This window comes from Scyliorhinus canicula, chromosome 6 (assembly GCF_902713615.1).
Source record: "Scyliorhinus canicula chromosome 6, sScyCan1.1, whole genome shotgun sequence".
Lineage (NCBI taxonomy): Eukaryota > Metazoa > Chordata > Chondrichthyes > Carcharhiniformes > Scyliorhinidae > Scyliorhinus > Scyliorhinus canicula.
Window position 1 is genome coordinate 55165328 of NC_052151.1, and position 27233 is coordinate 55192560.

The following is a 27233-nucleotide window of genomic DNA, read 5'->3' on the forward strand; positions in this document are numbered from 1 at the left end:
GTCCAGCTCCTCCAAGCGGTCTTGCCACTTTTTGTGAAGTGCCTCGTGCAACTCCACTTTCCCCACGAGGACCACGGCCTCCTCCTCCCTCTCAGCGGCCTGCTGCTGCAACTCCTGAATGGACGCCTCCTGGGCCGCCTGGGTCCCAAGCAGCTTGTTGGTAGTCGCATTCAGGGAGTCCAGCAGCTCAGCCTTCAGCTCCACAGAACAGCGCAGAAGAGAGGCCTGCTGTTCCTGTGCCCACTTCCACCAGTCCTCGGGTGTTCCGCCGGCCGCCTTTTTGTCCTTCTTCCCCCGCTTTTCTTGGGGAGCTGCTGCAGCTTTTTCCTTTGCCCTACTCCGGGTGAGCACCATAAATTATGGGGAATGCTCCTTTAGACACCTTCCCCCACCAGGATTCGTCGAAACAGCGCCGTTTGGGGCCCTCAAATCGGCCCAAAAGTCCTTAAGTAGGACTGTAGCGGGAGCTGCCGAACGTGCGGCTTAGCTCCGCATAGCCGCAACCGGAAGTCCCCATCCATTTCAATTTGATTAACAGGCCAGAAGCCTGTTTCAGCGTCTCCCAGAGCGGGAAATCTTCATGGTGGTCAGGCCGGCTTTGGTGCAAATTTGCCCATGCATGACCCTGACACGGTGCACCCCAAGGTGAGACAAGGGAGTTAGTGCATAACAAAGGTGACCCCAAAATTCATTGGAAGGCTCACTCCTCCCCACAATGCAAACCCTGTCCCTCCCCAACAACCAGGAGCATTCTCCCCGGCCCTCACCATGGGAATAGCTGGTCCCACACCCACCCCCCACCCCCCTCCCCCGGGGAATAGCGGATCCTAAGCCTGCTAAGTGCTTTCACTTGCTCTTTTTCACAGCAGAAAGCACTTGGCTCCTTTTAATGTGTTGAGGAGCTATTGATCATAGCAAAAGTGTTTATAAACATTGTGGTTAGCAGGGTATTTGAGATGCATTCAAGCGTGACAGGGAAGGACAGGTAAACAATCCATCAAGTATTAAAACTGCCAATCACTGGCTAATGCAATGTATTGCTCTGTGAAATTGAATAGAAGATATGCATTTCAAAGACTATCAAAGGATTTAAACTCTGTGAAATGTACTTGGCTTTTGAAGAAGCCTCTGCCACTTCTAACAGCTGTTGCTTTAAACACTTGTGTGACACAGCATATGTTAAGGAAGGCGAAGTGAAAATGCAGTGATTTTTTTACTCTATTGCCACTGCCTGGACTGCTCTTTAGCTTTCAGGCAGGGGCGACTGATGGGGGGAGGTTGGATCACCCTCATACATGCATGCTATGGGGGTTGACCTGTTATTCCTGTAGTTCACGGGGGGGGGGGGGGGGGGGGGGGGGGGGGGGGGGGGGGACTGGACTTCAGACCACCCGATAAAAATGCTGGCTCGATACTGGGATTCCAATGGAGGCAAACTCTCCTCCATGCATAAATTAGCATAATGAAGGGGGGAGACTCACACACTGGGTCCTGCTCCTAGCTCCAGTGGAGACCAGTAGCGATTATCCGCTGGCTGGAGCACTTAGAAGGAAAATCATGTCTCTAGTCTCCTGAAATAGGCAGCCATTTTCCACCTTCGCTAATCCTGAGACTGTTTCCTAGTTGTGGCCACCTTAACCTTTTTGTGGTAATTACTTGCTGGATTTAGTTCATAAAGTTACTTAAAATTGGATGTTTGGGAACAGGGATGTCTCAGAGTTCAGGTGAATGTAGGTAATTGGGAATCAAGAGATAGTTTCATGTAAAATTATGATTATGTCGATATTGTTAGCAGTATACTTAAGTGCCATTGTGCATTGTGGTCCTACTTGCCATGTGTATTTTTAACTTTCTTTTAAGTTAATAAATATTCTTTATTAATTGTTCATACAATGACTGGACAGTTCCTCACGGAGTTATACATCGTTTCTCATATTATATCATAAAAACACATGCATAATTACAAACTGGTGTTCTAAGTTACCCTTCTGGGTTTTGGGATACCCTCGCATCTAACATCAGTGTGGTTCATAACAATATCCAATGGTGATTTATAGCAGCAATATCAAACAAAATTTGATACTGAACCACATAAAGAGACATTAAGAAAAGTGACCAAACACTGATAAAAGAGACAGATTTTAAAGAGCATCCTGAAACAACGAGAGTACATTGGCAGAGGGGTTTAGGGAGGAATTTCCAGAATTTCAGACCTAGACAGCTGAACGCATGACCATAAATAGTGAGGCAATTAAAGTAGTAGATGCTCAAACAAATGCCTCATGACCCTTTGGGCTTACCCTAGCCCAGACCTAGAAGGCTCCCGTCCTCAGCACGTACACACCTTAAACAATCCTTGGCCCAAGCCCCAATGCGTGACAAGCTGATCTTCCAATGCTAGAGTTGGAAAGGGCCCAAATCACAGGGGAGCTGTAATTGGCAGAGAGAGGAGTAGGGAAATTCAACACAAAAGATACCTTGCTCCCGACAAAATTCCTAGAACATGGCCTTGTCATAACCAGCAGCAACCAGTTAAATGGGATGAAGGATCATTGAAGAAGGATTTGAGTACACTGGCAAGGATATATTACTGCAACTGTACAGCGTGTTGGTAAGACTACACCTGGAGTATTGTATGCAGGTCCTTAACTAAGAAAGGATGTACCTGTCATGGAGGGAGTAAAGATTCATCTGGGACATCAGGATTGTTGTCATATGAGAAGGGATTGGGTCAACTGGACCATATTCACCGGAATTTAGAAGAATAAGAGGGGATCGAATTGAATCATATAAAATTCTGTTAGGGCTGGACAGACTGGATGGAGGGACATTGCTTCCTCTCCCTGGAGGGTCTCAGGAAACAGGGTAGGCCATTTAGGACTGAGATGAGGAGAAATGTTTTTACTCAGAGGGCTCTGAACCTATGAAATTCTCTACCACCGAAAGCTGTGGAGGCCAAATCACTGAATATGATTAAGAAGGAAATAGATACATTTCTAGACTCTTAAGGGTGTCAATAGGTATGAAATAGATGATCAGCCATGATCATGTTGAATAGCAGAGCAGACTCGAACGACCAAATGGCCTACTTCTGCTCCGATTTTCTGTGTTTCTATGTAACACTTTATTTTGTCAACAAGACAAGTACAAGGCCCCATGGCAACACGCTTGCTCCAAGCACTGGCACCTGCTTGTCTACATTATTGTGCTAGCGAGGGACTGCAGGGACATGTGCATCACCTGCACCATGACTCCTGGACGGACCACTGTCTAATCTGTTCTATGATCAACATCAATGTAGCCCGAAAGAAGCGACGGCAACAGAAACAATGCTGCAGTAAAATCAAGGTTGACGCACTCAAAGACATATTCAGCCTGTGCCCTCACTGCTAACCTGATGAATCCCGGTGACCCCAGAGATGCAGAGTATCCACAGCTCCTGATCTGTTCTCATGATGTCCATAATCAGCAGCTACGAAGAGACACTTGGTCACTCAGCCAGGAAACAACAGGACTGGTTTGATGAGAACGATCAGGAGATCCAGTAGCTGATAAGTTGTAAACACAAGGCTTTTCTGAACCTAAAACATCAACCCAACTCAAGAGCAATAAAGCAGCTCTAAAGACGACTGAAGGTCAAAGTCCAGCAAAAAACCCTCAACCTGAAAAGACAGATGGCGAAAACCTGGGAGATCCAGCAGTTAGCCGACAACCATGATGCACAAGGTTTTTTTAAGCACTGTTAAGACCATCTCATGCCCAGGCACCCAAGGCTCGACATCACTACTGACAAAAATGGAGAAGTGCTCATCCAGAACAGAGAGGCAGTCAGTGTCCACTGAAAGAAGCAATTTGAAGACCTCCTTAACAGAGACTCTGTCTTTAACACGAGTGTCTTCACATCTATCCCGCAGCATGCTAACCCCCACCATCTCAGCACTGCCCCAACTCGGCATGATGTAGAAAAGGCCATCCCACAAGTAAAGAACAAGGCAACAAGAGCAGATGCAACCCCACTGAAGTACTAAAACATTGCAGAGAAGCACTACTGACACAGATATGTGACCTCATTTCCCTTATCTGGAAGGAGGAGAACATGCCAGGAGATCTCAGAGATGCGTAATCGTGACCATCTTCAAGAAAGGTGACAAGTCCGATTACAGTAACTACAAAGGAATTTCCCTGCTGTCAGCCACAAAGAAGGTCCTAGCAAGTCATGGCTGAAGTGCTCCTCCCAGGGTCGCAATGCGCATTCTGTCCACTAAGGGGCACAATGGAGATGAGCTTCATTGCCAGGAACTACAAGAGAAATTCAGGGAACAGCATCAACCCTTTTACATGGCCTCCTTGGACCTCATAAAGGCTTTCAACACGCGGAGAAGTGCTCATCCAGAACAGAGAGGCAGTCAGTGTCCACTGAAAGAAGCAATTTGAAGAACTCCTTAACAGAGACTCTGTCTTTAACACGAGTGTCTTCACATCTATCCCGCAGGGATCATGGAGCATCCTCCTCTGTATCGGTTGCCCCCAAAAGCTCGTCATGATCCTCAACCTGCTCCACGATGACGTGCAAGCTGTGATGCTGACCACCAAATCCACCAGGCTGTGATCAAGCAAGGCTGTGCCATTGCATCAACTCTCTTCTTGATCTTCTTTGCTGCAATGTTCCATCTCACCCTCAAGTTCTCTGCTGGAATGGAGCTGAACTACAGAACAAACAGGAATCTGTTCAACCTCCGCCACCTGCAGGCCAGATCCAACAACAGTGTGCACACGCTCAGAAGCTGAACTCCAAGCATCATTAAAACCTTCACCCAGGCTTACGAGAGCAGGGTCTTACATTAAACATCCGTACAAAGGTCCTCTACCAATCTGGCTCCACCACATGGTACTGCCCCTGGGTTATCAAAAACAATGACAAGTCCTTGGACAAAGTGGACTACTTTCTATATCTTGGGAGCCTACCGTCAACAAGGGCAGACATCGACAACGAGCATCAACACAACCTTCAGTGTTCCAGCAGCCTTCAGTCACCTGAAGAAAAGAGTGCTTGAAGACCAGAACCTCGGACACAGCATCAAGCTCATCGTCTACAGACTTCTTGTATGGCTCAAACAGGGACTATGTACAAGCAGGCACTTCAAAACCCTGGTGAAGTACCACCAGTGCTGCTGTTGCAAGATCCTGAAAATCCATTGGCAGGATAGACTGACCAACATTAGTTACTCAGGCCAACATCCCCGGCAGTGAAGCATTAACCACATTTGATCAGCTCCGGATGTCTAGCACAGGACTCCCGAAACAAGGAGCATTGACATGGCAAGAAAGTCCCATGGCGGCTGGGGAAACTCTTCCAAGGACACCGTGAAAGCCTCCTTGAAAAACTGCAGCCCCCCCACACCCCCAGGAATCCCTGGCCCAAGACCTTCCCAAGTGGAGGAAAAGCATCCGGTAAGGAGCTGTGCACCTGAAGATGACAAAAATGAAAATCGCTTATTGTCATGAGTAGGCTTCAATGAAGTTACTGTGAAAAGCCCCTAGTCGCCACATTCCGGCACCTGTCCGGGGAGACTGGTATGGGAATCAAACCGTGCTGCTGGCCTGCTTGGTCTGCTTTAAAAGCCAGCGATTTAGCCCAGTGAGCTAAACCAGCCCCTAACGTTTCTTCGACCAGAGAAAGCTGAAGCCAAGTGTTGAAAGTGAAAAGAGCACATGACAACCCAGGTATCCAACCCACCCCCTCTTCCAACCACCATCTGCCCCATCTGTGACAGAGGCTGTAGGAATGCCAGGAAGTCATTCTCGACTCTGAGGACTTGCCCAAGAAGGTGTTCAAGAAGTCAAAATTGAAAAAACACAGAGCTCTTGGAGGGATTTGGGTTGGAACAGGCTACAAAGGTAGGGAGGGGCAAAGCAATAGACGGATTTGAAAACAAGAATGAGAATTTTAAAATTGAGGTGTGTACGGACTGGGGCTAATGTGGGTCAGTGAGCACAGTAACGATGAGTAAATAGTATTTAGCAAGAGGGAGGATATGGACAGAGTTTTGGATGGGTTCAGATTTATGGGGAGTAGAGGATGGGGGGCTGGCAGGGGAAGAGTCAGGTGATGCTATGGAGTTTGAAGTGGTTAGTCTCGGCGATAGTGTCAATATGTGGTCAGAAGCTCACCTTTGGAGTCTCGCTTCGCCTCAGACAGGGAGAGATAGAGTTGGTAGCGAGGGAACAGAGTTCATGGTAAGGACCAAAGGCAATAGTTTCAGTCTTGCTAAATTTTAGCTGGAGGTCATTCCTGCTCATCCGTATGGGTGGCACGGTAGCACTGTGGTTAGCACTGTTGCTTCACAGCTCCAGGAACCTGGGTTTGATTCCCGGCATGGACCACCGTCTGTGTGGAGTCTACACGTTCTCCCCATGTCTGCGTGGGTTTCCTCCCACAAGTCCCGAAAGACGTGCTTGTTAGGTGAATTGGACATTGAATTCTCCCTTAGTGTACCGAAACAGGCGCCAAGTGTGGCGACTAGGGATTTTCATAGTAACATTGTAAAATAGCAGCACGGTGGTGCAGTGGTTAGCACTGGGACTACGACGCTGAGGACCCGGGTTCGAATCCCTGCCCTGGGTCACTTTCCGTGTGGAGTTTGCACATTCTCCCCGTGTCTGTCTGGGTTTCACCCCCACAACCCAAAGATGTGTTGGTTAGATGGACTGTCCACGCTAAATTGCTCCTTAATTGGGTAATCTAAATTTATTTTTAAAAACTTTTCTGCAGTATTGGTGTAAGCCTACTTGTGGCACTAATAAAGATTGTTATTAGATTATTATTATCGAATATTGGCCAAGTAGCAAGACAAATCATGGATCATAGAATTTACAGTGCAGGAGGCTATTCGACCCATTAAGTCTGCACTGGCCCTTGGAAAGAACACCCTATTTAAGCCCACACCTCCACCCTATCCCTGTAACTCAATAACCCCACCTAACCCTTTTTGGACACTAAGGACAATTTAGCACCTAACCTGCACATCTTTCAACTGTGGGTGGAAACCGGAGCACCCGGAGAAAACCCACGCAGACACGGGGAGAACGTGCAGATTCTGCACAGACAGTAACCCAAGCCGGAATCGAACCTGGGACACTGGAGCGGTGAAGCAACAGTCCTAACCACTGTGCTACCATGCCACCCACTATTGTGCACAGGTTGAGAAAGGTGGACTTGGGTGTTGCAGATTTCAAATGATGCCAGTAAAAATATTAATTGTTTTTGTTGAAGCCTCTTCAGGTTTTAAAATCTTCCCACTGTATTTTTCATATTTACCCATCTGTGGGGCGATGCTGTGTGCATACCCACCGACAGAATAACACAGTGTCTTCACATTAATTGCTTGTAAAGTACTTTGGGACATCTTGGGCATTGTACCTTATAAATCAGGTTATTTCCACATCCAACGACATAAAAGTATTAGGAATAATTATACAAAACTAAAGGAAAACTTTTCTATATCTCACTTTTGTCCCTGGGTTTACAGATTCTACTTGAGGTGCGCACTATATGCAACCAGCTACAGATCTTTGACACTGTAGCTCCTGAATCGGGTACTTGAACATGTCCACAAAACATATCACTTGAACGAAAAGCAAAATACGGCAGATACTGGAAATCTGACATAAAAAAAAGAAAATACTGGAAATACAGAGCAGGTCAGGCAACATCTATGGAGATGAAACATTGGGCGTGATATTCTGGCCATGTTACACCCGGCACCAATCCCACAATTCACGGTGAATAGCAGGTGAGCCCCTAAACAGTTTCCGTGCCGTGCGCTAAACCTATCACAATGCTTCCGACCCGCGGCGCCCGACCAATCTGGATCATGCCCTCATTTAAATATGCACAGCCCGTTTGAGGCTGCAGTCTCCCAGTTCCCAGGATTCACCGGCTGCAGTGTGATGCCGATGCCAATCAGTACTGGTTTCCAAAAACGAAAACAAGACATGACGGGCATGCCGGAGGACTTGAGGCCATTGGAGCCCTGGGGTGGTCGGGGATAGGGTATGGCAGTGCACTGCTCCCAGCACCGACAGTGCCAACCTGGAATCCTGATTGTGCCAACCTGGCACCTTGCCAGTGCCAACATGACACTTCCAGATTGGCACTGCCTGGGTGCGGGGGCACTCACACGGAGCAGGGCCTGAGGGGGCCCATGCCATGAAAGGAGTGTGAAGCAGGGAATAAAGGAGGGAGGCTTGAGGGGTTTATGAAGGGTGGGGCAGTGAAGGGAGGCATGAAAATTGGGGGGTCTGAATGGTCGGAAGGGTGGGGTAAAAAGGGGCTATGAAGGGTGGGGTGATGAAGGGTAGAGCCTGAAGCGGGCGCAAGGGGGGTGCCAGAAAGGGGAGGGGTAACCTTAAAGGTGGGAAGGGGGTCTCGATGACACCATTGCAGTGTGTGCTCACTTGGGTGAGGAGGGGGGGGGGGTGTGGCGGCAGCGCGATGCCCCAATGCATACAAGTATGGGGGGCTGGGTCACCGTCATGGCTGCATGATTTTGGGGGGTTGTGACACAGACATTTCGTTTTATTGGGGGGGGGGAGGAGAGAGAGAGAGAGAGAGAGAAGGGTTGGGGGAAATTCAACATAACTTTGAGAACTAGGCACCCTTTCCGATCTCAGCAGCCGGTCTTGCCTGCATCTTTAGTTCCCCACTCCAGAAAAAATTCTAATTGTGTGAATTCAGTGAGGAAACTCCCCAGTTCCGAAAAAATTACCAAGTGTGGGTGAAGTGCAATATGGATCGCGCCCATACACTCCGCGAGAATCACCTTAGGATTCCCACCCCAAACGACACAGTCATTGTTTGGGAAAAGGTTGCCCATTAACGTCCTGGTGCTGCCAGACTTGGAGTATTTCTAAGAGGTTAGTTGATTTTCCTTCAATTTTGACAACTCTTTGGCACAACTTCATCATCCTTCCATACAGAAAATAGAAGCTGAAGGAGACCATTCAGCCCTTCAAGCCTGCTCCGCCATTCATTATGATCATGGCTGATCATCAAGTTCATACCCTGATCCCGCCTTCCTCCCCAAATACTTGATCCCTTCTGTCCAAGAGCTATGTCTAATTCCTTCTTGAAATTCCACAATACTTTGGCATCAACTACTTTCTGAAGTAGCGACTGCCACAGATTCATCATTCTCTGGTGAAGAAATTTCTCCTCATCTCAGTCCTAAAAGATTTACCCCTCCTCCTCAAACTATGACTTTCAGCGACTGATGCAAGAGGACACCAAGGTCTCGCTGAGTATCCACCTCTCTCAATTTATTCAAATAATCTGCTTTCTTATTTTTGCTACCGAAGCGATATCCTCACATTTATACACATAATAATAATCTTTTATTGTCACAAGTACGAAGTTACTGTGAAAAGCCCCTAGTCGCCACATTCCGGCGTCTGTTCGGGTAAGCTGGTACGGGAATTGAACCCTTGCTGCTGGCCTTGTTCGGCATCACAAACAAGCTGTCTAGCCCATTGAGCTAAACCAGCCAACATTATATTGCATCTGCCATGCATGTACCACTCATTCAGCCTATCCAAATCCCGCTGAAGTATCTCTGCATCCTCCTCAAAGCTCACCCTCCCACCCAACTTTGTATCATTTGTAAATAATACATTTAGTTCCCTCGTCCAAATCATTAATTCATAACGTGAACAGTTGGGAGTCCTAGTACAGATCCCTGTGGTGCCCCACTAGTCACTGCCTGACAATCAGAGAAGACCCATTTATTCCAACTTTTTGCTTCCTATCTGCTCATCAGCTTTCTATCCACCTCAAGAAACTACCCGTAATCTCATGCTCTTTAACTTTACACAGTAATCTGCTATGTGAGACCTTGTCGAAAGCCTTCTGAAAGTCTAAATAAACCACATCCACCGGTTCTTCCTGGTCAACTCTACTAGCTGCATCTTCAAAGAATTCTAGTAGATTTCTCAAGCATGATTTTCCTTTTGTAAATCCATGCTGAATTTGTCTGATTACACCACTGTTTTCCAAATGCTGCATTAAGAAATCCTTGATAATGGACTCCAGCAACTTCCCTACTACTGATGTTAGGCTCACTGGTTTATAGTTCCCTGTTTTCTCTCCACCTCCCTTTTTGAATAGCGGGGTTACATTCACTATCCTCTAATCTGTAGAAAGCATTCCAGAGTTCAAAGAATTTTGGAAAACGACCAGCTAATGATCTACTATTTTGAGGGCCACTTCTTTAAAGTACTATGGGATGAAAATGATCAGGCCCTAGAGATTTATCCACCTTCAATCTCATTAATTTCCCCAAAACCATTTATTTACGAATACTAATTTCCTTCTGCTCCTCACTAAAACTTGTGCTTCTTACAACTTCCGATACTTTATTATGTCTTCTTTTGTGAAAACAGAAGCAAAGTGCGAATTTAGTTCATCAGCCATTTCTTTGTTCCCTGTGATGAATTCCTCCATTTCTGACTGTAAGGGGCCTACATTAGATTTTAATAATCTTTTTCTCTTTACAAATATATAGAAACCTACGCAGTCAGTTTTTATGTTTCCCGCTAGTTTACTTTCAAATTGTATTTTACCCGTCGCAATTAATCCCTTGGTTTGTCTTTGCTGAATTTTACACTGTTCCCAATTCTCAGGTCTATTGCTTTTCTTGTTAATCTGTATGCCTCTTCTTTGAGTCTAATGCAATCTCTAATTTCCCTTGCAAACCTGGTTTGGCCACAGTTTCCTTTCTACTCTTCTGCCAAATAGGGATAAACAACTTTTGGAGTTCACCTATTCGTTCCTTGAATGCCTGCCATTGCCTGTACACTGTCCTTCCTTTCAGTAATGTTTCCCAGTCCATCATAGTCAACTTATGCCTCATACTTACCTTTATTGAGTTTTAGGACCTTGGTCTCAGAATCAACTACCTCATTATTCACCTTGATAAAGAATTCTACCAATTAATGGTCACTCATCCGCAAGGGTTCTCTCACAACTAGGTTGCCAACTAATCCTTTCTCATTGCACAACACCCAGTCCAAGATGGCCTATTCCCTCGTTGGTTCCTCAACATAACGGTCCAGAAAATCATCCTGTTTACACTCCAGAAATTCCTCCTCTGTTGTACTGTGACTAATTTGAGTCACCCAATCTATTTGCAGATTAAAGTCGCCCATAATCACAGATGTTCCTTTACCACATGCATCTCTGATTTCCTGTCAAATGCTATTCCCAACATTACAACTGCAGTTTGGTGGTCTGTATACAACCCCTACAAATGTTTTTGCCCCTTGATGTTTCTTAACTCGACCCAGACAGATTCCACAACATCTGTACCAATAGCTTTCCTGAATATTGTATCAATATCTTCTTTAATCAACAATGCAACTCCATAACCTTTTCCTTTCTGTCTGTCCCTCCAAAAATCGGAATAGCCCTCAATGTTTAGTTCCCATACTTGGGTCACCTTGGAGTCAGGTCTCCAAAATCCCAACTATATCATATTCCGCCTAATTCACCCATTTTATTTTGAATGCTCCGAGGGTTCAGGTACGAAACCTTTTAACGTACCTTATCCCGTCCATACTATTTTCTAACGTGCTATTATATGATACAGGCCCTCGACTTCTCTGCCTATCACTATCTTATTTTCCTTTCTGACTTTTTCTCTTGTTTTAGATTCCCCTTGCTCCGAATCCTTACATAGATTTCCACCCCGTCATGTTAATTTAAACCCTCCCCTGTCATGTTAATAGAAACCCTCACCAAACACTCTAGCAAGATCTCCCCCCCCTTCTGCTTGTACAGGTCCAACCTCTCCCTAAACTGGTCTCGATGCCCCAGGAATCTAATCTGATCCCCCCCTCCCCACTCCATCTCTTCAGCTATGGCTTCATCTAATACATCCCACTGTTTCAACTCTGATTACCACATGGCACTGGTAGCAATTCTGAGATCACTACTTTTGAGGTTTGACTTCTCAACTTTCTTCCTAACTCACTATATTCTGCTTTCAGGCCCTTTTGTTACCTATGTCGTTGTTACCGATGTGTACCACAAACACTGACTGCTCACCCCCCCCCCCCCCCCCAGAATGTCTTTAACCACTTTGAGACATTCTTGATCCTAGCACCTGGGAGGCAACAAACCATCCTGGAATTGCAGCCACATAAACGCCCATCTATTCCCCTTGCAATTGATACAATATCAGCCTGGTGAGATTGTTTATAACAGCAAATTTACCTTGCCACTGGCATATGACTGAAAGTGGTTTATACTGTTTGCTCTGAGCTATCCCCAAATTCTCACCTTTTCTCTCCTAAATGCAGCAGCTTAAACTGGGCTAATATTCAAAACTTGCCAATTGCCCTCTGATTTCAGTAAAAAATCAGTAGTGGTTGTGGAGCGGATCACAGGAACCACCAATTTCTGGGTTGTTGTACACACGAGGATCCCACCAAATCTCTCATGGTCACGTGCGACACACCACCGTACAGCATTGGGCCATTCTGCCCCATCGGATGGCAGATGGCCCCAGTGCTGATCGCTTTCCTTCGAAAAGGAAGGCCAGGCGGTGAAGAAAACCACCAATAGGTGTACAGCTGCCATTTCACCATCATCATGGTCTGCAAACCGCAAATTGGCCTTTCCAAGGAGGACAAGGCAATTCCACCCTTCGCTTCCGCTTGGACCCAGCGGTTGGCCCCTTTGTTGGCCGCCTATGAGCACTCGTTTGAACATTAGCCGGGCACTCAGATTGCAAATGTCGATGCATTGAGCTGACTGCCCTTGCCAACTAGCCTTCCATCTCCCCGAGGGCTGACAAAGTTGTTGCCAGTCTAAACTTTATGGATCATTGCCCATCACTGCATCCAAGATCCGTGAGTGCACCCAACCTGACCCAGTTCTTTCAAACGTTTGGCATCTCGTGTTGTATGGCGGTCAGTATTGTCAGCGTCCGAGCGAATTGCGGGCTTTCTTATCAAAGATGTCACAGTTTAGCGTGGAGCACGGTGTCCTATTTTGGGGTACGCGCGTCCTCATCCCGGAAAAGAACCAGGGTTGATCTTGAGCGACCTCCACATCGGACACCCGGGAGTCTCGAAAATGAAAATGTTAAGGTTAGGGACCGCCGGAGGGGGAGGGGGGGGGGGGGGGGGGGGGGGGGGGGGGGGGGGTGTGTGGTGGAATGTCACACCCAGCACAGGGCAGGCGGGGTGGCAGTGTTGTGTAAATAATAGTTCATCTTAATGAAACTAATTAAACTACTCAGTGTGGATTCCTGCAAATGTTCTGCTCCAACCTGTCACATCAATGCCAAGACAACTCCTAAAATGGCTTCTCTTCCCTCAACCAAACAACAAATTCTGGTATTGTCCAAGGCTACTTCCTTAGTCTTTTCTTTTCTATGTCCACATAGTATCCATAAATTGTCTTATTAACATACATGAAGGCAGCTTTCAGATATATGCTGATGACATTGAACTTTAGTCTGGTACCATTTTTTAAAATTTTTTTTTAATTTTTAAAAAAAAATTTAGATTACCCAATTATTTTTTCTATTAAGGGGCAATTTAGAGTGGCCAATCCACCTACTCTGCACATTTTTGGGTTGTGGGGGCGAAACCCACGCAGACACGGGGAGAATGTGCAAACTCCACACGGACAGTGACCCAGAGCCGGGATCGAACCTGGGACCTCAGCGCCGTGAGGCGGCTGTGCTAACCACTAGTCTGGTACCATTTTTGACTCCTTGACCTCCACTCCGCTGTCCGACTGTTCGAAACTTTCTCTGACTTAAAAATAATCAAGACCAAAGCTATTCTATTCAGCCAGCAGTAAAACGTTCCTCGCCTCAACTTCAGGGTCTATTTCTCTCTTTGACTGCTCCTTCAAGCTGTAGCTGAACGCATACACATTTGGTATCCTTTTTCACTAAACGGTGAGCTTCAATCTGCACAAAGGTATATTTAATATTGCTAAAGAAATTTGGCATGTCTGTGTCGACTCTCACAAACTTCTACAGATGTGCGATAGAGCATCCTATCCGGCTGCATCACAGCCTCGTATGGCGACTGCTCGGTCCAAGATCGCAAGAAACTGCAGTGTGATGAACTCAGCCCAGCGCATCACACAAGCTTGTCACCCCCACATTGATTCTGTATACACCTCCCGCTGCCTAAGGAAGGCAGACAGCATTATCAGTCCCATCCAGGCATTGCCTTCTGCCAGACCCTTCCATCAGGCAGAAGGTTCAGAAGTGTGAAGACCCGCATATCAGACATAAGAACAGCTTCTTGCCCACAGCTACAAGACTCCTCAACGACTCCCCCTTGGACTGATCTGTTCCCTGTAAGAACACTATTCATGAAGCCCTATGCTGCTCTTGCTCATGTATTTGTTTTGTTTGGCCCCTTGTTCCGCACTGTAACCAATCACTGTTTGTCGATGTACCATTTGCCAATGTTCGCTGTTGATTATTCTTTTGTATACTGTGTACCATCCCTCGACCGCAGAAAAATACGTTTCACTGTACTTCGGTACATGTGACAATAAATCAAATCAAAATCAATAATCAAATTACTTCCACATCCACAACATCTGCCTCTGCTCCTAACTTACCCTCATTATCACAGAAATGTTTAACCAAGCATTTGTTTTCTCAAAATTCAATTAACCCTCTGCTATTGTTGCGAATCTCCTGGGTTTTGCCATCCAGAAGTTGCAAGTCCTCAAAAGCTTTGCATTCTATCCTGTACTTGGGTTGCTTTTCAATGATCTCTGCCATCTTCAACCATTCTATGTTCTATGGGAATAGTGTAGATGGGCTTCAGAGGGGTTTCACAGGTCGGCGCAATATCGAGGGCTGTACTGCGCTGTAATGTTCTATTACCTGTGCCCTCAATAGTCCTTCCACACGCCCTGCACTCCACACAGAGTTTCAGCCATCTTCATCCCACATTCTGGCATGCTGTCCCTAAATCTTTCAACTTTGCTACTCCTCCCTTCTTTCAAAACCGAATCTTTGACCTACTTCCACCTTTCTTAACCTTTCTCACATCACTGCCATCGCTTACTTTAAGCTCAGAGTATTTTGAGATATTTAAGAGTTCTGTTCTTTTCACTCATGGCATGTCATATACAAATGTCTGCTCATTAGAATTTTGGTCAATACCCAGAATGAGATTTTTGGCATGAACACATTAATTGTTTGGAAGATGATTATGTTGTAACAAAGGCTCTTTTCTATCCAAGTTAGGTAATATCTAGGTCTAACACAGAGATTAGAAAAGCACACACCGAGTAATATGAACACACATACTGTACAGTCCGAACGGAACATAAATAAGTACCTGCAATGATGAGGCTCCATCGATAGAATTCCAGAGAATCATTAATGAGGTGGACTACTGCATCCATGATTTCATTCAGAAGTATTACCCCTCTAATACCTATGAAAAATAAAAAATTTGTTTCATAAATTATTCCAGTCATATCACTGATATTTTGACACTTTAGCATACGTTAAACTTAAGGTTCTCACAAAAGCCAGTAAAATACATCAGGGGCGCAATTTAACGATGAAAAAAAAAATCAGATTCCCCCTTTGGCCGTGTTTAGCGGGGTGTTTCTCGGCACTGCAAAGGCACTTTGCCGTTTCTTTTGGTCTCGCCGAGGAACACCCATCAAGGCCTCACTTACATAATTTCCTACTCTGGCAAACTCAATTCATCAGTGCAGGAAGACTACTTGCGGATCAAGGCGCCATTTTTAAAGACAGACCTGATCCTTCATCCCCTCTTAGCATCCCTAGCGAGGCCTCCAGACCCCCCCCACCCTAGCTCTCAAGAGCAAGGCGCCCCAAGCCCGATCCCTTGCACGGGCAACCTGGCATCTTTGTTATGCCAGCCTGGCACCTCACAATGCCCCTGCCAGCACCACCCAGGCAATGCCAGGGTGACACTGCCATGGTGCCTGGGTGGCAATGCCAAGGTGCCCAGGTGCCAGGGTACCACCCTGCCCAGAGCCCAACCATTCAGGGGTCTCCAATGGTCTGGGTGACCTCCCTAGGTGCCATAACGACTGGTCCACGTTTGTGTGGACAAGTACTAAACGGTGCCTAGTCGAGGCCTCAACCGTTCTCGCTACAAACAACTTATAGGTTTTAAAAGATGCTACAAAAACCTATTCTTAACTTTGGTGATATCTGTGAAACACTACTTTCTTTCCACTTCCTTTACTAACTCATTAATTACACAGTAGCATCTTTGAAAATTGGCCGATACTGTTAACAGCATCTACATGCTACTGCACTATTAATAATGCTCTATTGCCCAACTTTCAAGTCCGGCTGCTTACAGACATATCATTTGTATATGTTTTGTACATTCTAAAATCACTAACAATGCAGTAGAATACCATGGGCTGGATTCTCCGTTATTGGGACTATGTCCCCACGTGCCGGGAAAACTGTGGTCTTTCACGCCAGGAAAACAGACATCAAAAGGCCACAAATTCCCCGTTTTGCTGGGGGCTAGCAGGCAGCTGTCGTGGAGCTCGCAGCTCCAGCTGCCGTTATGGTCACCCGCACTTCCGGGTCAGTGGCCGCGCATGCACACGGCAGCAGCCTCCAGCGGCCGCGCCGTGCTCCATGGCAGACAAAGCCCGCAGACCTGCATCGCCGAAATAGTGCCCCGCATCGGTCGATTGCGCGCCCCGGACCACTCCACACATTGCCCCCAGCCCCACATGAAGCCCCCCCCTGGCCCACCGATCAGCCCTCCCCCGGCTGTGGTGGCCCCGGACTGAGTCCGCAGCCGCCACGCGAGGATCATGGATGGTGCGACCATGTTAGAACCATGCCGTCAGGAATTCAGGCAGTGGGTAGCGGAGCTTCGCGGCGCGGGCCTCAGGCGGTGGATACTCGGCGAGGGAGTACACTGATTTTTGGGGGGGGGGGGGTGGAGAATTGCAAAACCGGCGCCGTTCCCGATTTCCTGCGCAAGAACAGATTCTCTGCCCCATTGACGAACGCGATTTCGGCGTTCAAATTATCAAAATCAATATAACCAAACTGTCCCTCAAAATAAGCATTGGCTCAACAGCAAAAAATATACCCTAAATTAACATAATTAAATTAAAATCAACCTTTTATTATGTTGTTCACACTTGAGTACTTTCAAAATTCCTGGCCATGAAATGTACTATCAATTTCTCATTTAGTGCTAACCATCAAACTCTATAATAGTGTACTAGTTATGTACATCATCTATAAATTCACCAAAACTCTGTCATCCACATTCTCTCCAATATCAAGTCCAACTTTTCCATCTTCTCAACCAACCTGGGGTTGGTTTAGCACTGGGCTAAATAGCTGGGCTTTTAAAGCAGACCAAGGCAGGCCGTAGCACTGTTCAATTCCCGGACCAGCCTCCCATAAAAGGCGCCGGAATGTGACGACTAGGGGCTTTTCACAGTAACTTCATTTGAAGTCTACTTGTGACAATAAGCGATTTAATATTAATTAATTAATAACCTACAGTGGTTTCGTTTCCCCAACATCTTGAATTTGAAATCCTCATTCACAGATTCCTCTGCAGCCTTCCCAGCTTTAGTCCCTCACATTCCCTCCTGCCACCTCACTTTATCTCTTGCACATCATCCCAAATGCTTCCCCCACCATCCCCCTCCCCCCCCATCCATTTCACTGCAGACGGTACACTCTGCAGACAACTTATCATTACCAACCACAGCTTCACGGTGAAACCTCTCCACCCCTCTTAGACTTGAGGAACCTTATACAAAGCTAATTTCCAGTCAACGTTTTAACAGAGGATGAGTATCTGTGTGTTCTCTTCTGTGAAGAACGATATGAAGGGCTGTTGGTTGGAAATAGCATGTACACTATTAATAGTTTGCAGTCTGATTACGGTAACACATGCCATACACCGATGTCTACAGTATTGCCACCTTGGAACTTGCCCGGGGGGGGGGGGGGGGGGTCGTCGCCTTCGGTGGGACCGGAATATCTCGCTGGCAGGAAGGGCCAGAAAACCCTGCCTAATGTCCATTATATAGTTGGATTCTACAGAATAAAGTTATATTAGTGGGATGAAGTTCAATTGGTCAACCGGCATTTCTTCTCTTTATATGGAATGTCTAAAACTTCTGCTCAATGGTGGTATAGTGGTCAAAAGCACAACAACGCCTATACTTCCTCAGGAAACTAAGGAAATTCGGCATGTTCACATTAACCCTTACCAACTTTTACAGATGCACTATAGAAAGCATCCTATCGGGCTGCATCACAGCCTGGTATGGCAACTGCTCGGCCCAGGACCGCAAGGAACTTCAGAGAGTCGTGAATACCGCCCAGTCCATCACACAAACCTGCCTCCCATCCATTGATTCCATCTACACCTCCCACTGCCGGGGGAAAGCGGGCAGCATAATCAAGGATCCCTCCCACCCGGCTTACTCACTTTTCCAACTTCTTCCATCGGGCAGGAGATTCAGAAGTCTGAGAACACGCACAAACAGACTCAAAAACAGCTTCTTCCCCACTGTCACCAGACTCCTAAATGACCCTCTTATTGACTGACCTCATTAACACTACACCCTGTATGCTTCAACCGATGCCAATGCTTATGTAGTTACATTGTATATTTTGTGTTGCCCTATTATGTATTCTCATGTATTTTCTTGAATTTTGTTTAATTCCCTTTTCTAATGATCTGTTGAGCTGCTTGCAGAAAAATACTTTTCACTGTACCTCGGTACACGTGACAATAAACAAATCCAATCCAATCCAATTCCTGCTCCTCCAGCAGGCAGCTGAGATTGACAATTATTCCAGTGAGGAAACTTGCATGCAAATCTGTGATACAACTTTGTTCTTCTTTCTGCAACGTCATCATATTCCACTTCTGACAATTTCAAGCCAATGTATTCTAAATTTGACATATTTGATTGAAAATTTCCTTCTATACAATACTATGAACAAAAGTTGACATTACTCAAATATAATTTTCACTAGAGCTTCATTATTTATTAGAATAGTCACCACTAGGTTTTTTGCTGATACCAGTTTGAAACAACTCTGTTTCATGACCCCATCAGAACGTTTCAATTTTTAAAAAATATTCAGAATGATGTTAGTTACGAGATTTCCATAACACTTGAGAATTAGGGGCCTGAAGGTGACCTTCGGAATGAGAGGCAAAACACTGTTTTAATAAACTGGGGGAGCGATCTATCGGCCTCGTTGCGTCTCGAGTCAAATCGCGCGAGATGTCTCTCGTGAGATTTAGTACGCTCATTACGCCTCATGAGATCTAACGAAATCTCGCGAGGCATCGCGATCTGTGGTCAGGACCCACATTTGCACATTCAAGTGAGCAGTTAGACTCGGGAGACCCCGAGAGAGCGCGGTTCAGCACTGATTTCCAAAAACATGGACCAGGCGCACCGGTACTTGGGGGAGGTCTCCCTGGCGATTGGGAGCCCCTGGGTGGTCAGGCTCACAGCAGGGTGGTATGCTGGCACTCCCGATGCCACCTGGTACCTGGCAATGCCAGCTGGGTGTCATCTTGCCCATGCCGGGGACCGGTCAACAGAGGTGACCACTAAGGTGCAGACCCTCATCTTATAGGCTAAACAGTTAATCTGTAATCAGAACAAGGCAGCAGCGCGGGTTCAATTCCCGTACTGGCCTCCCCAATTAGGCACCGGAATGTGGTGACTAGGGGCTTTTCACAGTAACTTCATTGAAGTCTACTTGTGACAATAATGGATTATTTATTTATTATGAGACAGAAGGCTGCCAAAGACCCCCTGGTTTGTTGGGAATGGTAGAGTGAGGGATGCACCAGTCCATGAGGTACATCATAGTGGAGTACTATTTTGCTACTGCTGTTGGCCTATAGCACCTGAAGGGTATCCAATTTTGAGCTGCTAGATCTAAATGCTAAATGTCCCATTTGATACTAACAATAGCACAGGGCTAAAGAGCTGGCTTTTAAAGCAGACCAAGACAAGCCAGCAGCACGGTTCGATTCCTGTGCCAGCCTCCCCGAACAGGCGCCGGAATGTGGCGACTAGGGGCTTTCACAGTAACTTCATTTGAAGCATATTTGTGACAATAAGCAATTTCCACTTCATTTCATTTCAACAACAAAGTTGTGCTCAGTGACATTGTCAGAGCTGGGAACTAATCAAGAACATTTGTTCCATCTCCATATAATTAGAAACCACGTTTGTAACAAAATAATCGATTAAATTAACTAGTTTCCCTGCGAAAGAGAAAAATTGGCAGAAAAATACTTTTAAATGCAGCTGCAATTAGAGATAACGTACACAATAGCGTTCACATAGATAACAGTCAAAAATGAACACATTTGAACATAAATTGTTCATAACTGCATTGCAGTTATGGGCGGCACAGTGGTTATCAATGCTGCCTCACAGCGCCAGGGACCTGGGTTCAAATCTGGCCTCGGGTGACTGTGTGGCGTTTGCACTTTCTCTCCGTTTCTGCGTGGGTTTCCTCCAGGTGCTCCGGTTTCCTCCCACAGTCCAAAGGTGTGCAGGTTAGATGGATTGGACATGCTAAATTGCTCCTTAGTATCCAAAAGGTTAGGTTGGATTACAGGGATAGGGTGGGGCCAGACCCTAGGTAGGGTGCTCTTTCAGAGGGTCTGTGCAGACTCAATGGGCCGAATGGCCTCCTTCTGCACTGTAGGGATTCTATGATTCTATGAAAGACAAATCCCTCATCCCAGAAATCTGCCTAGTGAACCTTCTCTGAACTGCTTTCAATAGAAGTGACAAAAATGCATACAGTACTCTAGGTGTGACCTCATCAATAGTCTGTACAATTGTAGCAAGACATCCCTCTACTTATCATCCATTCCCCTTGTAATAAATGGCCAACATTCCATTTATCTTCCTAATTACTTGTTGTACCTGCACACTGACATTTTGTGATTCATGTACAAGGACTCCCAAATACCTCTGCACTGCAGCATTCTGAGTCTCTCTATTTAAATATTCTGCTTTTCTATTTTTCCTGCCAAAGTGGACAATCTCACATTTCCCACATTATACTCCATCTGCCAATTTTCTGCTCAGTCATTTCACCTATTATATCCCTTTGTAGACTTTTTGTATTCTCCTCACAATTTGCTTTCCTACCTATCTTTATATTGTCAGCAAATTTGGCTACAATCAGTCGATTCCTTCATCCAAGTCATTAACATAAATGGTAACTAGCTGAATCCTCAGCTATGATCCACTAATTAGTTTGCCAACTTGAAAATGAACCATTTATTCTGACTGTTTCCTATTAGTTAGTTCTCCATGCTAAAATATCATCCCCAGAAATACAAACTAGTAACCTTTTATGTGCTCTTGTTGACATCCAAATACACTACATCAAGGGGTCCATGACGAGTCTCCGGGGGTCCAGGGAACTGGCAGCTGCCACTTGACCGGCAAACACCAATTTAAAACGAGGAACCAAACAAATTTCAAAAATAATTACAGCAATGAAATAGGCCAATCAGAGCTAGACCTCTTGGGCACTGGATGCTGATACAATTCAGTGATCCGAGAGGCTTTTCTCTGATTGTCCCATTTAATTTATTCCATTTCGCTGTTACTGGACAGAAAATCCTGTGGCCAACAGTGAGGATTGGATTGGATTTGATTTGTTTATTGTCATGTGTACCGAGGTACAGTGAAAAGTATTTTTCCTCGAGCAGTTCAAACAGATTATTTAGTACATGAAAAGAAAATACATAACAGGGCAACACAACGTAAAATAGGATTGATCCTGAGAATGGAAAAAAAGAGTCAGCAAGAATTGGTGAGAGGCATGTATGAGAGTGAGGTGGGGTTCGGGCCTTGGAGAGGCATATGTGAGAGAGGGGGGTGAGTGTGTGTGAGGGAAGGAGGTGAGTGTGAGTGAGATACAGGGTATGTGTGAGTGAGATAGGGAGTAAGTGTAAAAGAGAGAAGTGAATGAGAGAGGTTTGTGTGTGTGTGAATGTGAGAGATGCAAATGTATGTGTGCGTGTGAGAGAACGAGGTGAGTGAGTGAGTGTGTGTATGCAGGAGAGAGAGGGGTGCGCGTGTCCAACATGAGAACCATCTTTCCAGCATCATTCCCCCATTAAAAATGACAAAAGGTGAGACTCAAGTCTTACTTAACAATAGAATTTTTAAATTATTACTAGATTACCCACTCCTAAATTGGTACTACTTCCAGGGTAAACGTTAAGGGGACATGGGAGGATGGCTTGGCCTGGGGTTAATGTGAAGGGACCATGTAGCTGGCAAATGTATTTGTGACTGTGTGCCTCTTCTAACTCGTAATTATATGCATAAATACAACCAGAAAATTGTTGTTTACATTGGATTTCTGTGTTTGCATCGAGCTCATGACAAAAAAGGGGCATTGACATTATGAGAATGTTTGGGGTTCCCCGATGCTCTTGGGAGGTCACGAGAGGTCCCACGACTCAAAGGGTTTGGGAAACCCTGCACTAAATCCACTGGTTCCCTTTTATCCACCTTGCTGTCACTTCCTCAAAGAAATCAAACAAATCTGTCAAACACAATTTTCCTTTTACAAAACCACGCTGTCCCTTCCTAATTCATAGAATCAAAGAAAATACAGTGCAGGAGGCCATTCGGCCCATCGAGTCTGCACCAGCCCTTGGAAAGAGCACCCTACTTAAACCCACAACACCACCCTATCCCATAACCCAGTAACCCCACTTAACCTGTTGGAGACTGAGGGGCAAATTTGCATGGCCAATCCATCTAACCTGCACATCTTTGGACTATGGTTGTATTATGATTGTCCAAATGCCCTATTACTACTTGGTTAATAATGGATTCTTCCATTTTTGCCAATGACAGATGTTAGGCTAACTGGCCTCGAGTTTCCTGCTTTCTGTCCCACTCATTTATTGAACAAAGGTTTTACATTTGCAGTTTTTCAATCCGCTGGAACCTTTCCAGGACCTAGGAAATTTTGAAGATTACAACCAGTGCATTCACCATATCTTGTCACTTATTTCAAGATCCTAGGTTGTAAGCGATCAGGTCCAGGGAACTGTGAGCCTCAAGTTTCATTAGTTTTTCCATCTTTTTTTCTCTAGTGATGGTGACTGTTTTCAGTCCTCCCTCCCTTTTGCCTCTTGATTTTTTCATACTCTTGGGATGCTTTTTTTTGTCTTCCACTGTGAAGATGCATAGATAATGCTTCTTCAAAGCCTCTCATCCATTTCCTATTATGAATATTTAGTTCATTTAGTGCCAGAAACAGTTTTCTGAAATGAAATGAAAATCACTTGTCACAAGTAGGCTTACTGTGAAAAGCCCCTAGTCGCCACATTCCGGCACCTGTTCGGAGAGGCTGGTATGGGAATTGAACCGTGTTGCTGGCCTGCCTCGGTCTGCTTTAAAAGACAGCGATTTAGCCCTGTGCTAAACCAGCCCCTGAATTTCAATCTAAATATTTTTTTTAAATTGAGCAAAGCTTTACAGAACTTCACAATTATTTTAAAAGGTGCATTAATGGTGATGTTTATTCTTTGAATTGGAAAGTTAAAAATTATTTTCCCACAGTGACAACTCTACCATCAATTATTTTGCCACAGTGGATATGTTCAATTCCACATCCTACCTAAAATTAAATAACATTTGTTTTAAAATACAACTTTAATAATGAAGATTAGATGATGCCGTAATACTTGGTTTCCGAAACATGGATTAGAATTCAGTCTCTAATACTTTTCAGCTATATAAAGGTTGCAATTCAAATTATTCTGGACACTTCCGAATGGATATGACTCCACAGTAACTACTTCTGCCATGTGATACATGACTCCTGACTATGGTTGGCATGTTCTGGAAGGAGGCCCAACTGAAGAAGCAGACACCTTGAAATGGGAGCTTTACATTTAAATTTTTTTTTAAATCATCCGACTGTCCCAGATAAATCCTCAAATTTTGTCAATATTACAATTTTCACTAATTTATAAAATTTAAATAAACAAATTTAAATTCTTCCCCATGGCTCCATGGATAACATGATGCTACTTAGTGTCCTACTTAGCAAAGCAGGATTATAATGAAGCCCCTTGTCTGTGCTCAGTTACCTGAACTCAACTGGGATGGCAGTGGTATGTTAAAATTGACCTCAGATATGCTGGACTCACTGCAACATTTCTCAATTCAGATTGTTAACCAGCACCAATCTGAAGGAGTATAGATACTGTACCAAATCAAAATAAAACATGACTTGCTACAATGTCTTACTTGGCAAATGGTCAATTTACAGTCACTGTCCTTTAACCAAGCTACATCACTTCACCCAGTATTTCCTTCCTTGTCCCAGTGTCTATTTTGTCTTATTAACATAGGAAAGCATCTGGAGATGCTTCAAAAAGCATAAAGGTGCTATACACATGACGCTGTCTAATCTCCCAATGTTGAATGGAAAAAGTCCAGGATGGCTGCTAGTGAACGTTAAACTATGCTGCAGCATGAGTCAGTTCATCCAGAAGACTGAATTGAAGAGAGAAGGGAATACAATGGAACAAAAATGCTCACCAACATACTCAACATTTTGTTCCTAAAACATAAATTTGTACTGTTTTTGCAGTTTACTTGCATATTATTAATAAACACCTCTACACGAATTAGCACTGTTCTTCCAGTTTGCTAGCATATTATTAATACTGTGCTGACCTATTTGCTTTTATTACTACTACCACATGAAAAGATGTCTAGTGTGATTAATTTCTATTATAACTGGGAATACCAAACACATAAGCTGCTGTACATAAATTTAGAACAAGTAGGGTTGCACCTAACTTGTGCATTTTCCATTAATTCAACATATATCATACGAAAACTGAATGGATGCTATCTCTGTTCCACATATTTGCTAGCGAACCAGAAACACATATCTTGAGCAATGAGCTTTTCTGCAAAGGTCAAATATTCAGAGTTGCAAAAAATGGGCTGCACCCATACACTGTAATGATCTCTGCAAGTTTAACAAAATTTAGGCACAGTAATCAAGCATTTTTAACCTGTAACAATGCGTGATGTTTAGGGATATTACAAGTATACCCGATTTCTCACCCACCGGTGAACCTCCGCACATTCAAAATAATCTGGGATATCTCATAAAGCAAAAAAAAATCCCTCTTAGTCATTACTGGGGGGGGGGGGGGGGGGTATAGAAACATATCGATTTACTTCAAAGATCAAATTTACCTGCACTAAATTGGGAGCTCAGCAACCAATCGGAATATTAGCCCGGCATAAAAATCGGTTTAACGGTTTATGCTGGTACAGTCTCAGCCTGTTTGAAATAAACACCTAAAGGTTCAAACCAATCACTGAAAATGTCATCTTTCGGCAAAGAAAAACCGGCTGGAGTCACCATTAATTTTCTTCATTGGAAAAAGGGTAAAATAACAGCCCCCCACCCCCAAAAAAGAACAGACGGCCGCTTCCCTCTTGCAAAGCAATGTCATCAAGTGAGTTGCACATCACCCCGCTGCATTGTCTTCGATTTCCAGAAATATTCCTTATTGATGGATACACTGTGAGATGAACGAATCAACTGAACTCAAGCACAAATGGACGTGCCATATCTGGCAGAGAGGGAAGCCCATTTCGAAACGAATATATTTATTGAGAATTAGATATTTGAAAAAAAAACCCAGCAATTTAATCCTGCGAACTGTTCAGCAAACCCACACAGCCAGGCGGATCAGACCCACTCAAACTGCTTACTTCAAATCTGATCAACCACGTTAATCGCACGGTCTGTAGATGTGAGTAATTATTTTTTTAAATGCACTCGTTCCAAAACGATCACCCATTCAAGACAATCCCTTTGGGATCGATACCGAAGCAGAAGCCCAATGCCCGTGGACGGGAGCTGTGGGGCGATGCTGTCCACTTAATTTTGTTGCTCTTACCTCGACTGTGAGCAGAGCTCCTCTGTCGCACATCCACTCCAAGGTCACTGTCTCCTCCTCCTCCCCCCCCCCCCCCGGCGCCGCCCGCGCGCGCGCTCCGCTCCCAACACCTCCGCCGCGCGCCGCGCCCTCCCGCCGAGTTCTCGCGCCAACGCGCGCGCCCTGGAACCACCCCCGCCTGCCCCCTCTCTCTCTCTCCCCGCCCCCCTTCCCTCCTCCCTTCCCCTCCCACCTCCGCATCCCCTTCCCTCCCGCACCCCGGACACCGCACCACCCCCCCTCGCCAGTGTGTTTCGGTCGATCCTTCTCTCGGCCTGACCTGGCCTGGTCCGGTCGCGGCCAGCTGCTGTCACCTTACTCACTCTCCATCACTGTGTCGTCGTCCTCTCCCCCCCCCCCCCCCCCCGGGGCCAGTTTCACTGCGCATGCGGCTGTCGCCTGTCACTCAACCATCCTGGCACAATCTGCGCGTGTAACATCCCGCGCCGCCTGGCACAAGTTGGGACAAGGTGGTGAATCGTACCAAGGTGTCAGCAATTAGTCCTGCTATTTGCAGCACCCCGCAGAAAATCCCGAAAGGATAAATCAAACGACGGTCGCCTCCAATGAAATCTAATTGCTGCAGCTTTGCCCCTCCATTTAATCTGTCAATATCTCCTGGTAATCTTATGCTTCCATTTGCACGGCATATAATGCTGTTTATCTTTGTGTCAGCAACAACTTTAGATATGTGGTTTTCTATCCCATCATTTAAGTCGTTAGTTGACGCAATGAATAGTTGAGACGCAGGGAATCAGCATTCAGAACCCATTTCCACGATACTGTTCTGGTTTCTTGAAAGGAATGTGTTATTTGTATAAATCTGTTATTTTAATTAAGGTTAGTTTTTCCTTCCCAAGCATTTGGTCTGATATTAACTCAAATTTTAGCTCACCTTTAAGTCAATTCTTTAGCGATTACATCATTTCCACAACACTGGGTTTCAAAAAGAAATCTCCAAAATCTGTTTTATATATTCTTAATTTCACCATTATCCTCAGGTGAGTGCACCTGAACACGTGGCTACAGGGCTAGTGCAGGAGGGAAGGAAATGAAAAATGAATGCAAATCGCGTATTGTCACGAGTAGGCTTCAGATGAAGTTACTGTGAAAAGCCCCTAGTCGCCACATTCCGGTGCCTGCTCGGGGAGGCTGTTACGGGA

General features: G+C 45.3%; 1 protein-coding gene across 12 annotated transcripts in view; it reads right to left on the reverse strand.

Moving 5' to 3' along the window:
* The window catches only part of elovl4a (ELOVL fatty acid elongase 4a), a 108939-nt gene extending 82343 nt beyond the window's left edge, over positions 1–26596 (reverse strand). For 4 of the 12 annotated variants that reach the window (XM_038799312.1, XM_038799302.1, XM_038799300.1 and 1 more), the window contains exons 1-2: positions 26394–26424; positions 15379–15477 (exon numbers count right to left, since the gene is read on the reverse strand). In XM_038799312.1, coding sequence (XP_038655240.1) covers positions 15379–15477; positions 26394–26400 — 106 coding nt within the window. In that variant the 5' untranslated portion in view covers positions 26401–26424. The other 8 variants (XM_038799305.1, XM_038799306.1, XM_038799307.1 and 5 more) reach the window with 6 other exon arrangements.
* Between the last annotated feature and the right edge of the window lie 637 nt (positions 26597–27233).